A 17,965-nucleotide genomic window follows, 5' to 3' on the forward strand; every position below is an offset into this window, starting at 1 on the left:
TCTTTTCCTTTTCACCCCCTCCACCCCCCCCCCCCCCCCCCCATCCCCCGACTCGCAGAGGAGAGGACGAGGGACGAGGAAGGGACCTACAGAGGGACTTTGGAGACCGGGCTCTGCGTCCCACCACGTCCATCCATTCCACCTACAGTACGACTCAGCTGACAGGCACACACACACACACTCGGACCCACACACCTACGGGAGTGTATCCAGGACAGCCAGCCAGGAGGACAGGCAGACATACGAAGGAGGACATGGGGAGGACAGGGGGCATGCAGGTGCCCCTGCCCGGGTGTTTACGATCTGGAGACGTCGTCCACGCCGGTCTGGTCATCTCCCTGCTGCTAGGTAAGTCTCTCTTTTTTCTCCCTCTCTCTTTCTCTCTCTCTCTCTCTCTCTCTCTCTCTCTCTCTCTTTCTCCCAATATTTTACTCTCTCTGCCTGTCCCCCTTTCTTTCTCTCTCTTCCCCCTTTCTGTCTCTCTCTCTCTATCTCTCTCCCGATCTTTTACTACCTATCTCTCTCTTTCTCTCTCTCTCATACCTGTCTGCCTCTCTCTCTTTCTCTCCCTCCGCTCTTTCTCTCTTCCCTCTTTTTTCTCTCTCTCTGCGTTGTTGCTATGTGTACCATGTCAGTGCTGGGGCTGGATATTGCAGCGGTGGCAGAGTGAATGCTGTTACTGGTAAATGGGTAGCAAGTCTGTTTACCAGTCACTTGACGGGAAGGGAGAAGTTGACTTTCTATATTGGGAGACTTGGAGGCTGGTGTGTGTGTGTGTGTGTGTGTGTGTGTGTGTGTGTGTGTGTGTGTGTGTGTGTGTGTGTGCGTGGATATGTGTGTGTGTGTGTGTGCATGGATATGTGTGTTGTTAGTGTGTGTGTGTGTGTGTGTGTGTGTGTGTGTGTGTGTGTGTGTGTGTGTGTGTGTGTGGGTGAGCGTGCGCGTGCGCGTGCGCGTGTGTTTATTAATGAGTACTCAGTGGCATCGTGTAGAGAGCAGGGCACCAGAGAGAGAGAGAGAGAGAGAGAGAGAGAGAGAGAGAGAGAGAGAAGATGGGGAGAAAAACAGGCAGTGGGAGAGACAGGGGACATGTCCAATTCTGGGAGGTGGGCCAGAGCCTGGTCATGGCGGGGGAACCCAGTACTGTAGCATCAAGGCACATCATGATCTACTGTATAAAACCCAGATAATTCATTTGTTTATTTATATATGAGAATTTTTCCAGATTAATTCTCAAGTTTTGATCATGACTCATCCTGAGTAGTCTTTTCATTATTGGTGCACCAAAGCTGCTTCCTGAAATTCTTACATAACCATACGAGATGTGACAGGACCTTGAATGGCTCTTCTCATCCAATGAGAATCATACTACGTGTGTTACCATACTGTAGCCCACACAGCCTGTGTGTTGCCATGGACCCCCCTGCCTTACCTCCCCGGAGGTGTGTGAGCTCGACTGTCAAGGTGAGATAGAGGCTATAAAAGTAGGCCAAGAGTATTTTCATTGCCAGCAGGCCAAGGGTTAATGTGTATCGGCCTCTTTAAGGCTCCAGAGAACAGATGAGCTGGAGGGTATGTGTGTGTGTGTGTGTGTGTGTGTGTGTGTGTGTGTGTGTGTGTGTGTCTGTGTGTCTGTGTGTGTGTGTCTGCACTCATGTGCATGTATGTGTGTGTCTACAGTATACTGTATGAAGGTGAGCAATTGGCTCCAAGGATGTGATCCTGCAGGGGTATCATCAGTTACTGGATGTTGAAGCATTAATGTAGTTGGATGAGGATGCGGCAGCCTGAAAAACAATTTCAGACCACGTGGGTGTCTACTGACAGGCAGAGAGACAGGCACACAGACAGACAGACAGACAGGCACACAGACAGACAGACAGACCGACAGACAGACAGACAGACAGACAGACAGACAGACAGACAGACAGACAGACAGACAGATAGATGGACAGTCACAGACAGACAGAACTGCAGCATCGAACCAACAGCACTTTAGGGCTACGTCTGCAAGGAGGTCTAATGGATAAAGTAATGCCACTTTGTGCGTGTGTGTATGTGTGTGTGTGTGTGTGTGTGTGTGTGTGTTAGTTTGTTTGCGTGTGTGGACATCCCCATTTCCCAAGTAAAGGTCAATAACAGATTGTGTTAACTGTCACATATACTAGTACAGTATATACTGTATGCATTAACATTCTACTCATGAACACACACACAGCATGTGGTTAGAGTGTCTGACCAGCAACCAAAAGTTGCTGGTTCAAGACTGGGCCAGACCTTTTGGCGTTCTTTGCCTACCGTTGTGCCCTTGAGCAAGGTATTTAACCCCAACACTTGCTCGAAACATTTTAAGTCATTATTGGATAAAACTGCTTATTGATCAAAATGTAGTATGTAGTGCATAAGCACATAGTTTTAGTAGGCTGACGCGCCAGATGGTTTGCTTATCATGCGTTCGCTCCTCACTGTCACACATACAGTACAGTAAACCCGCCCAGCATAGCTGTTAGTATTTCCTCATAGCACACTGATTGGCCAAATGGTTTGCTGATCTGACGAAAACAGATCTCTAAGCAGGGGTGAAAATTTACTTTTTGGATCACGGTGAGTCACCTGCCAAGAGGACTGTAGATGAAAAAATCTACCGGCCAAGTATATATATTTTTCAGATAGCCTTCCGAAATCTAGTCGGCAATTGGAAATTTTACCTGCATTTGGCCGGTGGCAGGTGTTAATTTTCAGCCCTGTCTCTAAGTATCCAGACCGATTTGCGAGAGAAACATAATGTGAGTGTATAAGATCAGGAGGGTCTCATAGGGTTATAGTTTTAGTGGATTGACTTGGTTTCAGAGAGGTGTGTGGTTGTGTTAAGGTTTAAGGTAATAGCCTGCATGTAAGAACATCTGCTACTGTACAGACAGCACGGTGTTGTATGGCTACACTGGATACCCCGAACCTAACCTGGCAACCGTAACTCTTGACGCCCGCTTCTGTTCATTTCCTTAGAGGTCCTGGTTAACACACCACAGCTGGGACACCCCAGCCCAATCTCAGATTCAATACTCAGATTTAGACAGACATCACACACAGCTGTCGTCTCTCACACACACACACACACACACACACACACACACACACACACACACACACACACACACACACACACACACACACACACACACAGAGTGACATCTGTAATAGTAGATACACCACAGGCATGACTCTTAGTGACCCCTTGAGGTATATAATTCCCAATTAGCCATGGTCAGGGGGGTCTGGATTACAATAGGATAGGATTCAATTAGATTAGGTTTGAATAGGATTAAATTAGATTACATTCCTAATCTTGTTATTTTGGCAGTTTCCTTTGCTTCTCCCTTTATGTACTTATTACCTGCCCCCTCCATCTCTCTCTACCTGTCATCTGTCCCCTCCCTCCATCTCTCTCTCTCCTTCCACTCACCATTTCTGCCTACCTCTACCTCTCACTCCATCCCTCCATCTTCCCACCTTCTCCTCCACTCCTTCTCCCTGCACCACTCCTCTGCCCCCCTCTCTCCATCTCTCTATGTCTCCTCTGTCCCATCCCTCCATCTCCATCTCTCCCCCCACCCTTCCATGTCACTCGGCACCCGTGTCTTCACTCTCCACATCACAAACTCAGTTAATAATCTATCTCCTCCCCTCTGCCCTCTCCCTCCCGTTTCCCACCTTTCTCCCCCCCCCTCTCCCTCTTATCCCTCTCAGTTCAGCTCTCCTCTCAGCCGTGCCTCTTGTCCTCTCATCCCTGTCGTCCCGCAGGGAGTGTAAAAAACCAAGGGCGTCATAAATTCACATTTCTGCCATCATGGACTAGTGGTGCAACGGGAGTGGAAGGGGCTCCAGCCTGGGCTGTACTGCCGCGAGCCACATATGACGTCTCTGAGGCTTTCTCCTTTCTACCTTCCTTGTCTTCTCTCCTCTCGTGTTGCTCCGGCATCAGACGGTCTCTGTAGTCTTGCCTCGTCCCCTCAGTGTGTGCCGGGGTTGCTGAGCTGCTCGGACCGGCTTGCCTCTCCAGCCACCAGATGTAGCCAGGATTTTACAGCACAGCAGGCTTTTAATCAGCCACTTAGACTGCAGCATCACGAACACACACACACACACACACTCTCTCTCTTTCTCTCTTTCTCTCTCTCTCTCTCTCTCTCTCCCTCTCTCTCTCTCTCTCTCTCTCTATGTATATATATATATATATATATATATATATATATTTATATATAAATAAATAAATATATATATATATATATATATATATATATATATATATTTATATATATATACAGACCTGAACAGGCTAGACAGGTTAGGTAAGCGTTTCCCATATGCTAATAGGATTATGGTAAGGTTAGGGCTGACATATCAAGTTATGCTAAACTGGAGTATAAGGTTGGGGGAGCTTGGGTTGAGGTCGGTCAAACAATGGTCAACAACTTGGGTTAGGCTAGGTTAGAATATGTTAAGGGTTAAGCGTTGTCTATCACAGTCTATGGTTAGCGTGGTTCACTGAAGGTTGAGTAACTAGGTTGGAACACTATATCCGCTCACCTAGACACAGCATATCTCGTCAGTGGAATGTTATGTTGAGCTCAGATGAGAGGTTTATTAATAGGCACACACTGCTGTACATGGTGAGAACAACATCGCCTGCCATGTCACTCCAAACATGGCAGACAAAACACCAGCTAAATAGCAGACTGCCCTCTTCTCCTTCTCTCCCTGTGTGTGTGTGTGTGTGTGTGTGTGTGTGTGTGTGTGTGTGTGTGTGTGTGTGTGTGTGTGTGCGTGTGTGTGTGTGTGTGCGTGTATGTGTGTACAGTATGTGTGCATGTGCATGTGTGTGCGCTTGTGTCGGTGTGTTTGAGTGTGTGTGTGCACACATGTGTGCTTGTGTGTTTATGTGTGTGTGTGTGTGTGTGTGTGTGTGTGTGTGTGTGTGTGTGTCCCTGTAGCTGAAATGTGCCCTTGTTGGGGTGACAGCCACAGTAAGATAACATTAGATAACTCTACTGGTGCTGCACATGTTCACGGTACTGGTCAGTGTGAATGATGCAGGGCTTGGATAACCAGTTTTTTGCATGACACACATACATGAACTAATGCTGCATTCCAGTTGCCTGGGAAGTAGGAATTTGGAGTTGATTGACGTGACACCGAAGTTGATTGCATTCTTCAAACAAAATGCAAAAAAACCATTTTAGCCTGGTCTTTGTAGTTCTAGCCAAGTTAGCCTTAATTAGCAACTACAGTACCTACAAACACCGTAGCAATATTGTCTACTGATAGAAGTTGGACAGTTCCATGTGTTCGACTGATTTAATGAGACATAAGGCATTCCAGTGTCCTCCTGGGTCCTCCAGGGTCATCCTGTCATAAATTAGATTAGCACAGCTATGTGAAAGGTTGAGGGAGGTGGTGAGGTGGTGAAACTACAATTTCTATGACACCAGTCTCTGAGGCAACTGGAACGCAGCATAAAGCCAGAGGATTCGGCACATTTTATATTCAGTTGTTTATTCAGGTTGTTCATCAAGCAAGTGTTGTAACCTAACGTGTTTATGTATCTCTGTCAGGTGCCTGTAGTAGTTAGCTGAGTAGCTGTGTCTGTGCCAGGCATCAGAAGTTGTGTGTCTGTGTCTCTCGTGTGCCCTGTGTCAGTCCTTGCGTTTGTGTCTGTGCCAGGTGTGTGGTGTGCCCATGGTCTGGAGGTGTCTGTTGGGAAGATTCCCTTCATTGAGGCCATGAACGGCAGCACGGTTCTCCTGCCATGCAGCTACTCCAGCTGCATCGGCATCAAGAACCTTTACTTCAACTGGCAATACAGTGACAACGGCAGCTTTTCGAAGGCAAGATAATCTCCTGAACCCCACTGCCAACGCTAACCCAAACATTGCTTACCATAAGTTCAAGACACTGCCAACACTAGCAACATTTAACAAGGATGTTTTCCCCCGGAACCTAAGCCCATTTCCCCATCTCACAAAACATGTGTAGCCATTGCTAATTTTTACATGTGTACGGTGTAGATGTGAACAAAGTCAGTAAATCACATTATGACGTGAAAGAAGTCAGTAAATCACATTTGCTCCCTCTTCCCTCTCTTTGTCCATCTTCCCCTCTCCCTCCCATCCTCCATTCTCTCCCCCCCTCTGTAGTTGTGTGATGGGTTGATCCCAGCGGAGGGGGTGGAGCCACGCGTAGTGCTGTACCACGACAGGGTGGATTTTGTGGGCTCCAGTAAGACCAACAACATCTCCATCCTTCTGTGGAACGTGACCTTCGAGGACGAGGGGGAGTACACGTGCTTTGCAAGGAACCCCAAGGAGAAGAACCGTAACCACAGCACCATATTTAGGCTCTATGTGGTGGACGAGTGTAAGATCTGAGCGCGCATGCTCACACACAAACATACAAACCTGCATACTACATCTCTCTCTCTCTCACACACACTCTCTCTTTCATTCTTCATCCCTCTCTCCAGTGAAAGAGGTAGACAAGACCTTGACCACCATCATCGTGTCCGTAGTGGGAGGAGTCATTGGCTTGACTATCGTTGTCATGGTGGTTAAAGCCCTGGTTCTCAACTTCCTGCTCAAGGACCCGGAGAAGAAGTAAGTGTTGGGGTCACTTAGTCTGTGGTCACAGAGTCTGGAGTAACTACTCAGTCTGAGGTAACAGTCTGGAGTAACTACTCAGTCTGAGGTAACAGTGTCTGGAGTAACTACTCAGTCTGGGGTCACAGAGTCTGGAGTAACTACTCAGTCTGGGGTCACAGAGTCTGGAGTAACTACTCAGTCTGGGGTCACAGAGTCTGGAGTAACTACTCGGTCTGCGGTAACAGAGTCTGGAGTAACTACTCAGTCTGAGGTAACAGAGTCTGGAGTAACTACTCAGTCTGAGGTAACAGAGTCTGGAGTAAATACGTACTCAGTCTGAGATAACAGAGTCTGGAGTAACTATTGAGTCTGGAGTAACAGAGTCTGGAGTAACTACTCAGTCTGTGGTCACAGAGTCTGGAGTAACTACTCGGTCTGCGGTAACAGAGTCTGGAGTAACTACTCAGTCTGAGGTAACAGTGTCTGGAGTAACTACTCAGTCTGGGGTCACAGAGTCTAGAGTAACTACTCAGTCTGAGGTAACAGAGTCTGGAGTAACTACTCAGTCTGAGGTAACAGTCTGGAGTAACTACTCAGTCTGGGGTCACAGAGTCTGGAGTAACTACTCGGTCTGCGGTAACAGAGTCTGGAGTAACTACTCGGTCTGCGGTAACAGAGTCTGGAGTAACTACTCAGTCTGAGGTAACAGAGTCTGGAGTAACTATTGAGTCTGGAGTAACAGAGTCTGGAGTAACTACTCAGTCTGTGGTCACAGAGTCTGGAGTAACTACTCGGTCTGCGGTAACAGAGTCTGGAGTAACTACTCAGTCTGAGGTAACAGTGTCTGGAGTAACTACTCAGTCTGGGGTCACAGAGTCTAGAGTAACTACTCAGTCTGAGGTAACAGAGTCTGGAGTAACTACTCAGTCTGAGGTAACAGTCTGGAGTAACTACTCAGTCTGGGGTCACAGAGTCTGGAGTAACTACTCAGTCTGGGGTCACAGAGTCTGGAGTAACTACTCGGTCTGCGGTAACAGAGTCTGGAGTAACTACTCGGTCTGCGGTAACAGAGTCTGGAGTAACTACTCAGTCTGAGGTAACAGAGTCTGGAGTAACTACTCAGTCTGAGGTAACAGAGTCTGGAGTAAATACGTACTCAGTCTGACATAACAGAGTCTGGAGTAACTATTGAGTCTGGAGTAACAGAGTCTGGAGTAACCTCTTAGTCTGAGGTATTGTAACAGAGTCCGGAGTAACTACTCAGTCTGAGGTAACAGAGTCTGGAGTAACTACTTAGTATGTGGTAATCCAGGTCAATTTGTGGGTCTGTAGTAATTATAATCATAATGCATTGTCATATTATATGATGAATTTAAAGATACCTTGGTCTCAAAGACTGGGGCAACTGTGGAGTTTGTGACACTTGTGAAGTAAATAATGTTGAATGTTGTGGTATTGTAGGTGAGGCACGACAATCTCTCATATAAACTGTGTCAGAATGAGATTTCAAGTCTAACTTTACATAAAGATGAAATGAAACTGCTGTGCGTGCACTGTTCTGTAAAACTAATGTTACCTCTAAAGCCCTGACACAGTTTCTATCTTCCCACCATCCTATCTCTCTCTCTCGCTCTCTCTCTATCCTCCCCTTCTCTCTCTCCTTCTCTCTCTCTCTCTCCTTTTCTCTCCTCTCTCGCTTGCTCTCTCTCTCCTCTCCTTCTCTCTCTCTCCTCTCCCTCTCTCTCTCATTTTCTCTCCTCTCTCTCTCTCCCTCCCTCTCTCCAGTAAAGAGTGCCTTGTGACCTCTTCAGGAAATGACAACACAGACAACGGACTCTCAGGAGCCAAAGCAGACAATAAAGCGACACCAAAGGCATGAACACATCTGTACAGTATGTTTGTACGAATGTACAGTATGTATGTATGTACAGTATGTATGTATGTATTCACTTATACATCTGTACATTTATATATGTACACATGCAAATACATGCAGAGATATAGAGAGAAAGCTATTATAAACAGACTGTTTTATCTTTATCTAGAGAGGAAAGAATCATATAAGCCTAGGTGAAAGAAATGTAATGTAAAATGTATATTTTAGATTCTGCTTGAGATTTGAGTTACTTTGAGAAAGGTGTTCCGGCTGGATCTAACAACATCTAATGACCCCCCCTGATTATGCGGCTTATAACATCTGGAAACAGTCGGAATCTCCATAGAGCCAGTCTGAAAACTGGTGTGGTAGATCTCTCCTGAGGTATCGCATCGAGCCTCTTCAGAGCTCCGAAAAACCATCATGCTCTAGAAGGCACGTGTTCTCTCCACACCTGCTGCGAATCCCAGATCTCAGTATCGCCCACACTGCCATAGACCACTGACTGCCGTCTTGAATGCTAAGCTACAGCACACGAGACCATTCCAACCATCTGAGACACACTGGTCCTCCCACACGGAGCCACTGTTCACAGTACTCACTGCCCCTTTGTTGCCTGTGGTGTCCTGGAAAATCGCCAACATCAAATTGACATCAAAACCTGGGTGTGTCGGCCGTTTCACCAATGCAGTCAGGTTGAACATACAGTACCTGACCTACCTTGGACCTGGTCCTGGTTCTGGTTCTGGTTTTGATAGCAAACCTGTGGTCGTGGCCAAGCAGGGGTGGATATAACACTAGTTCTACTCTCTGGATGCTCTGGAGATGGTTGTTAGAGTAGGGTAGTCAAGGTTGGGGTTAGGAATTAGGGGTCATAGAGTTTAAGTTTGGACTCAGGATTGGGTTAGGGTCCAGTTAGTAATGCTGACTTGGCAGCACACAGGGAAGGTCATTTGAGTGTGTAATGGATCCAGCCCAGCACCTTTATGATTTAATCTAACCTACTGACTCATGTTTTCCTTTCGGTGAATCACAGGTGCCTGTTCTCGCTTTCTGCTCCCATGGCTTTAGGGAGGATTAATAATGCTAACCCCCCCAACCCCCCCCCCAAAAAAACACTTTAGCAGATTATGACCCAATCAGATGACAATCCCCTATACAGTACCAACGTCCTTATCAAAATGAATGATCTTTATTTGATGCTGCTTCAAACTAATAACCAATGCATTTTTTTAGCATGTGTATGGTTTTATATGTATCACATACCACAGTCTCTAGACCCCTCATAGAAGGTGGACCTGAGGAAAATGTCCTGACTAGGGCTGACGTTGGTGATGAAAATGTTAGGACTAGTGTTGACTTGGTAGAATGTTCTATTCCAGTTTAACCAGTATCTCTCCACACCAACATCCTATTTCATCGAAACTTTCTCTATGTTGTTTACAATGTAACTCGTGTGCATCACAACAAAGTTCTGACAACACATACTGTACCTTTGAGATGAGCCGAAGTAGTGATGCGTCCTTATCCGCAAATCTGAAAACTACCGCCACACCTGACTAGCTGGCAGAGAGCGAAGGCAGGGATGTTTGTTTTCCTGTCGTTACTTAGTCAGTGTAAACTCTAAAGCAATACCATTGTTGTTTCCATGTTGCCATTAGAAATGTACCTCATTACATGGCTTGTTGTGTGTATCAGGTATATAATTGTAATTGAAGCTATATTGTCAGTCTGATGAATGTCCACTGGGCAAGCTTTACTCATCTGACTGCATGAGAATGTTATAGATTTGTATTGGAGGGTTAGGGTTATATGGAATTAGATGTTGAACTGGGTAAAACTGGGTAAAAATCAATGTTATTATTTTCGGGACAACATTACACAACACTTTCATTCCTTTTTTTTTTTTCCCCAGTAACATAACTGAGCTTTTTGTTTGTCGTTGTGGGCATTGGGTGTGGACAGGTTAATTTTGGACACTCATAATGTAAAGTTACCAATCTTCTTCAGGTGTGTAGAATGTTCTGTGTCTGAGCGGAGGAGCTAGTAGTAGACACAGCGTTAGGGATAGGCTGCTGTGATCCTCAACCCTGCCCCTGGAATGACACAACTACCGCAGGTACCCTGCCTCTGCTTAACACCATCACACCTGGCTTAACTAGTCACTGGTCCATCAGTTAGGTGAAAGCTGTGTATTTTCTACTCTAGAACAAATGGTAAATGGTAAATGGACTGCACTTATATAGCGCTTTTCCACCTTAGCGGCACTCAAAGCGCTTTACAATGGCCTCTCATTCACCCATTCACACACACACTCACACACCAATGGCGGTAGCTGCCATGCAAGGTGCTAACCTGCTCATTGGGAGCAATTTGGGGTTAGGTGTCTTGCTCAAGGACACTTGGACATGTGGTCAGTCAGAGCTGGGATTCGAACCACTGACCCTTCGATCATTGAACAACCCGCTCTACCAACTGAGCTACAGCCGCCCCTACAAAACCGCCCCAACAAAACCCTGCAGTGTTGACTGAGGCTCCTTGGAGAAAGAACTGGGGATAGGATAGCTGTGTCTACTCTAGCTCTCCCTCGCTCTCCCTCTCCTCTGTCCCTCTCTCCCTATTGAAATGTGCACCTTGCAGAGGCTCTGGAATAGCACTCGCTTTCACTTGTGAATTCAGGGGCTCTGGCATGGTGAGTTGCTAGGGAATGCTTTTAGCCAGAGCTCCGCCATACCGACACACACATGGCCGGGATGACAGGACGTCACAGTGTCCCACCTGTCCCTGTGAGCGTGGAGTACGGCGGAGCTCTGCCTAACCCGTGCACTGACCGACCTGAAGGTTACTCACCTGGCCTGACGGTCAACCCCCCCCCCCCCCCCCCCCCCGCTCAACAAAATCTCTGAATGTTGAGCACTCAAAGAGGCAATATCTGACGTGATTACACTATTACATTACATATTCAGTGGCAACACACACAAATATACATGTGCGCAGGCACAAACACACACAGAGACACACTACACACAAACTCAAGTAGAGTAACACAATGTTGCCTCCTTGTTTTGCTGGACAAGTGTTTCTCCTGCTGGAAAAACAGCCAAAGTCTTCCTTTAAGGAAGAGCAATACTGTTGAGTTGATCTTTTCTGTCAATGTATCTGTGTAGTAACCAGCTTCTGTTGAGGTCTGGGGATCATTCATTCACCAGGCTGATTATCTGTATCACATGTTCTTATTTCGTCTGTTAATCCCAGAGAAGCCCAAACAGAACAAGGGATGTGCCGATCAAGCCCTCCCTAGTTCAGGCTATAGTTTAGCTAAGGTGCAAATCTGTCTGTCTCCCTATCTCTGTCCTCTGATCATTGATTATCTTTCTACTAGTACTGCCTGTTCAAGCCCCATACTCAGATCCAGGAGCTCTGACCTCGCCTGGCCATGTCTGATGGCTGCAGCAGAGGAGTGTGTACTGGGAGAGGCAGCCTGCACCTAGTAGCCCGCCTGCCGCAGTGGTGCATCACGCAGTACACTGCATGCTCTATTCTACTGCATGCAGCTCAACACTGCCCCCTGGTGGCAAACCTACTAAGCGCTCACTAAAATAGTCTGGTACTCAAACACTGTCAGAGAAACGCAGACGTCTGATGTTCAACACTGTCAGAGAGACACAGAGACAGTTTGACACTCAATGCTGTCAGACACACAGTCTGACCTTTCACTTCATGATAGTGGTGACAAGGCACATACTGTGACTGTAATGAACTAAATTATGCCCCCCCCCTCAAAAAAAAAAGAAAAAAAAAGTTTCCTTTAGGCTATTCATCGTTGCAATGGAGAATCAGGTGGTTAATATAACACCAGTACACAAATTAAAATGCAGTTCTCTTAAAACGAATCAACTAAATTGAAAAGTATTTTCAAAACTCTTTGTATGGATAGACAGGATCACTACTCCGGCAGCTTTGGAGAGCCGTTGAAGTGTGACAGGTGTGTAATAACACGTCTCTTTTTACATCTAGATGGAGGATAGATTTGTTATTTTCCTCGACTGCCGGAGCAACTCCTACTTTCACTGCCAGGCCATGAGTGGACCACTCTATTCACCACTTCCCACATTCCACAGCAGAGCAGACAAACGCACGGCTGGTCCCGGATCAGATTATCTGCCTCCACTCCTGACCTGAACCATGACGTCACGTCTGACCCTGAATCTGTTGATCATTTTAATCTGCATTTTAAACCAGTTTAGGGATAGGGTGGCCCAAAGCTCCATGGGAAATGTGGTCGAGAGTATAGTAAACCCTTGTCTATTTTAATTGTTCTGTGCAGGTGGCAAACATAATCTTGTTCCACAACTCAGTTTACTGTCCAGTCAAAGTGATTAGAGATTTTGCTCCGATCCAAGGCTATCACTGCCCGTCTAGGTTTTTGACAGGGAACAATTTTCCTCAACCACTAACTAACAAATAAGAATTCATAGGATCATTGCACATTGGTCAGTTGACACCTCTTACAGTATCTAACCCTCGAACTGAACGGACAGGAAGTGTGTCCTTCATTTGAATGACATCATTCAGCAGCACTGAGGGAATTGGGGTCTCCACACACACACTCCCTCCCTATCAGGGGCCCCTGCACACACACACCCTCCCTATCAGGGGCCCCTGCACACACACACCCTCCCTATCAGGGGCCCCTGCACACACACTCCCTCCCTATCAGGGGTCTCCCCACACACACTCCCTCCCTATCAGGAGTCTCCCCACACACACTCCCTCCCTATCAGGGGTCTCCCCACACACACTCCCTCCCTATCAGGGGCCCCTGCACACACACTCCCTCCCTATCAGGGGTCTCCCCACACACACTCCCTCCCTATCAGGGGTCTCCCCACACACACTCCCTCCCTATCAGGGGCCCCTGCACACACACTCCCTCCCTATAAGGGGTCTCCGCACACACACTCCCTCCCTATCAGGGGCCCCTGCACACACTCCCTCCCTATCAGGGGCCCCTGCACACACTCCCTTCCTATCAGGGGTCTCCCCACACACACTCCCTCCCTATCAGGGGCCCCTGCACACACACTCCCTCCCTATCAGGGGCCCCTGCACACACACTCCCTCCCTATCAGGGGTCTCCCCACACACACTCCCTCCCTATAAGGGGTCTCCGCACACACACTCCCTACCTATCAGGGGCCCCTGGCAGTGGCTGTCACCACACACACTCCCTCCCTATCAGGGGCCCCTGGCGGTGGCTGTCACACACACTCCCTCCCTATCAGGGGCCCCTGGCAGTGGCTGTCACACACACTCCCCTGAACAAAATGTTCAAACTTTCTCTTTCTCTATTTCTGTAACTACTGTATGTTCCTCATCCTCCCTCTCATGACTATGCACCTCAAAGTATATAAAAGTAAGGAATTAAAAGTTTGAATAAAAATAACATTTTAATTGTGAATGTGTATTGTCTCTAATTTTTTTGTTTTTTTTGTTATAAAACTTGTCAACTTCACTTGCCTGTAGATCAACTTCACTTACCTGTAGATCACACCTACTTAAATAATTTTACAAAATAAAGAGAAATGGGATAAATTATCTGAAAACAGAACTCACAAGAAGTGAATTAAGAGTAGAATACTAAACTGTTGATGCGACAAAGTCTGGAGCGCTAACCTAGTGGTACAGTAGTTTGAAATGATGACAGTCAATGAAGTCATATGTCAGTATGGAATCCTACATCTTATAATGTCAATTCAATATATATATATACACACAATCATTTCCATGCACACAAGAATCGTATTCTGGAGGACTGGAGGTATCTTTGCTAGAGGCCTCCACGTGAGCCCTGAGATGGATTCAATGTTAATGAATGAACAGCTTGAGACAGCACTACATACTGTAGCAACAGATCCCAGTGTGTGTGTGTGTGTGTGTGTGCGTGTGTGTGTGTGTGTGTGTGTGTGTGTGTGTATATGTGTGTGTATATGTGTGTGTATATGTGTGTTCACAGGCAGTCCTCAGAGATGGTCCTCAGCAGTGTGGTCAGTGAAGGCGAGACAGAGTAGTGGTGGATCTTCACCATCAGGGAGTTGAAGTCGACCTCCTCCAGACGGTCCCTCTCTCCATCCTCCTCCGTGTCCTCGGTCCTGACCAACAGGTTTGGAACATTATTCAGTTTCATAGAAACAAAAATAAAGGTCAGAACATATGCTAGACAGTAGTTATACAGTTTCCTCCAAGTTAAGAATGTGTGTGTGTGAACAAATGCAATCCACATGCAAACTCACACCAGGGCGGAGTAGAAAAGTCTCTCGGACAAGGCGCAGGTGACACACAGCGACGCAAAGTCGAAGCGGGACTCGGCATCCACAGCCACCAGCATGGTGAGCCTCTGCAGCTGTCTGACTGAGACGTCAGCAGTGTACAGCTCACAGATGGCCCCCTGCAGCTCCTACAAGACATGCTTAAATGGTAAATGGACTGCACTTATATAGCGCTTTTCCACCTTAGCGGCACTCAAAGCGCTTTACAATGGCCTCTCATTCACCCATTCACACACCAATGGCGATAGCTGCCATGCAAGGTGCTAACCTGCTCATTGGGAGCAATTGGGGGTTAGGTGTCTTGCTTCGACACTTCGACATGTGGACAGTCGGAGCTGGGATTCGAACCACTGACCCTTCGATCACTGAACGACCCGCTCTACCAACTGAGCTACAGCCGCCCCAGTGGCTTAGTGGATCAGCAGCACCTACAACACCATGCTACAGTTGATGGAAATACATCCTCAGAATTTATGAGAAATGATCAGCATTTGAGCTCATATGAGCAGGGATATGAACTTGGAGGGTGTCATGATTCCTAGGACATATAACATACAGTACAGTACTTTTACAAAATTGGCATATTTACTGTACCTACTTGATTGAATCAAGTAAGAAATAAATATGGCACATTTATGGAAGTATTAATTGAATATTGCCCACCTTAGACATGTCTGCACAATCTAGGCATGCTAAGGCCTATTGGTTTATTTGCACGCTTGTATACTTGGATCTCTGTATGTATTGTATCTATTATAAACTTGTATCTAGTCTGGATTGTGTTACTTTGTTGTCTTATTATGCTGTAACAGTGCAAAAATAGCTAACTAAAAATACAATAGATGCATAAGAGGGAGGATCGTGGTAGTACTTCTTGAAGAGGTGAGTTTTGAGCCTGCAATGAAAGATCTGACTCTGCTGTCCTGACCTCAGTGGGCAGTTCATTCCACCACTGCGGGGCCAGGACAGAGAAGAGCTGTGACCCCGCGATTGACCGCAGGGGCCTCGGAGTAACTACTACTACTACTACTACTACTACTACTACTACTACTACTATTAATATTAATCATGGTATGGGGTTATTATGGTAAGTGAGGCTAGGGCTAAGGAGCAGTGGGTGATATAGAGGGATATAGAGTATCATTAGAATACTAGCCTTGAGAGAAAGCAGACCATCTCTGTCTCTATCAAACTTGACAAACACCCTCCGGTAAAGATTTCTCCTTCTCTGACACACCAGACAGAACCTCCGCAGGTACGACTGAGGAGAGAGGGCTGAGAGAGAGAGAGAGAGAGAGAGAGAGAGAGGGAGAGAGAGAGAGAGAGAAAGAGAGATTGTACTGATTTTCGTACATAGTGAACTAAATAATGTTCAGGCAGGTTACAGATGTATAACCTACTCTCCAGCTCCTTCAGATCTATGGGCAGCTGGAAGCGGCAGGTCTTTTTAGATGGACACACCCTCTCCTCCACAGGCTGGTGTTGACAGCGCTTTGAGTCGTCGAGACAGACATAAGGATATAAGGATACCAACATAACTTTTTTGTTTGCCGCAGTATGATTCTTCCAACTGAAATGCTTCCAGGTACGAATGATAAGCGTCTGTCTCCGTATGTGTCTGAAGCTGTTTAAATGAACTGGTGAATGTAAAAATAGACGAGAGTGCAGTCTTACAGCAGTCTCCCTCTCATACAGCTGTGTCCGGAGGCTGTCCAGACTCTCTCCTCCATCCTCGGCGCTGACCGGCTGTCTGAGGAGCAGCTCCTGCAGCGCCCTCTGGAGGATGAAATGGACACATGTTTCTGGAAATCAAGTCAGGTCAAGTCATGTCAATTCTAGTCAAGCGAAGTGGTGTCACGCCAAGTCAAGTCATCTTTATCATTTTCAAGAGGATAAATCAAGTTGGGTGGAACAGCATCCATTGATGGAGGATATTGAAATTGCGATGTTATCCTTAATGGAGGGGAAATGTGAGTTCTGACCTGGGGATCGTATATCAGTGGACTGACAGGTGGACGTAACTCTGGATTCTCCTCCTCCTTCTTCTCCTCCCTCTTCCCTGTCTTTTTCTTCTTCCTTTTCTCTTTCATTGTGCCTGTCTGTCCATCAGATTTGGGCCATCTGTAAAAAAAATAATTACAGTATAATTGATGTATAACTGGAAGTGATTCAAATGATGACACTACCCAATTATATTTCCCCCTCATGATTAGTCTGCTTAGCTGGATCAGGGGTCAACAGTGTTTTCCCGGGGCTGGATCAGATGTCAATAGTGCTTTCAATCATGTTTTGACCTCAAGCATTTGAGTTTATCAAATTGATTCAGATTAACCTACTGTACAACCCTGTAGGGATTTTTATTTTATTTAATTTATTTTAGCCTTTATTTAACCAGGAAAAGTCCCATTGAGATAAAAAAAATCTATTTTTCAAGAGAGACCTGGCCAATACGGGCAGCAGTGCAATCCAAACACAGAGTTACAGACGGAAAATACAACAGAAAACACAGAGATGCAACAGTAATACAATTTACACATTTACACAATTTACAAACGTGATTTGGCTATATGGCAATACGCTAGTTAAAAACATGAACATACTGTTAAATCCACCTCTAAATCCACCTCTAAAACCTTCATAGTGGTATATGCGTGCACACGCACACAATTAGACTCCTTGTGAATTTAACACATCCTCTGAACCTACGGACAAGCGGTAGACAAATTCCCAGGGTTGGTTGACGTGAGCTATCCCTCCTGCACCCTCTGCTTCAGGGGGAACAACTGTTACTAAAAATAAAATTTTCGCCTAAGTTAAAGCTATGTTTACATGAGCTTATATCAGTATTTATTTATATATAAATAAAAATTTGACTCTCTGGTTATATTGGGCAGGTACCTACTTCATACCACAGCAAATTTGATGAAAATCTGAGTGAGCATTATCAAATTATGGGCTTTTTTGTCACCTCACTCCTATCCAGACAGGCCTAATTTGGCTCTTTTTCAGATATTAGGGTAGGTCTAAAGAATAGCCCAAAAAACGTATTTCCCACAAAACTAAAGTTCCACAACCATCCATCTCATTAATGGGACACAAAGGGGATATGAAAAAGCATGGTTGTG

At 46.1% G+C, this 17,965-nt stretch overlaps 1 protein-coding gene across 1 annotated transcript; it reads left to right on the forward strand.

The window, feature by feature from the left end:
- Nucleotides 1–254: 254 nt before the first annotated feature.
- On the forward strand, nt 255–8,514 carry scn4ba (sodium channel, voltage-gated, type IV, beta a; the record flags this gene model as incomplete). Its single annotated transcript, XM_084442387.1, has 5 exons — nt 255–348; nt 5,722–5,885; nt 6,195–6,414; nt 6,521–6,650; nt 8,421–8,514. 5 exons carry the CDS (start codon nt 255–257, stop codon nt 8,512–8,514), a joined length of 702 nt encoding a protein of 233 aa, XP_084298513.1.
- Between the last annotated feature and the right edge of the window lie 9,451 nt (nt 8,515–17,965).

The sequence above is a fragment of the Borostomias antarcticus genome, assembly GCF_949987555.1.
Source record: "Borostomias antarcticus genome assembly, chromosome: 1".
Lineage (NCBI taxonomy): Eukaryota > Metazoa > Chordata > Actinopteri > Stomiiformes > Stomiidae > Borostomias > Borostomias antarcticus.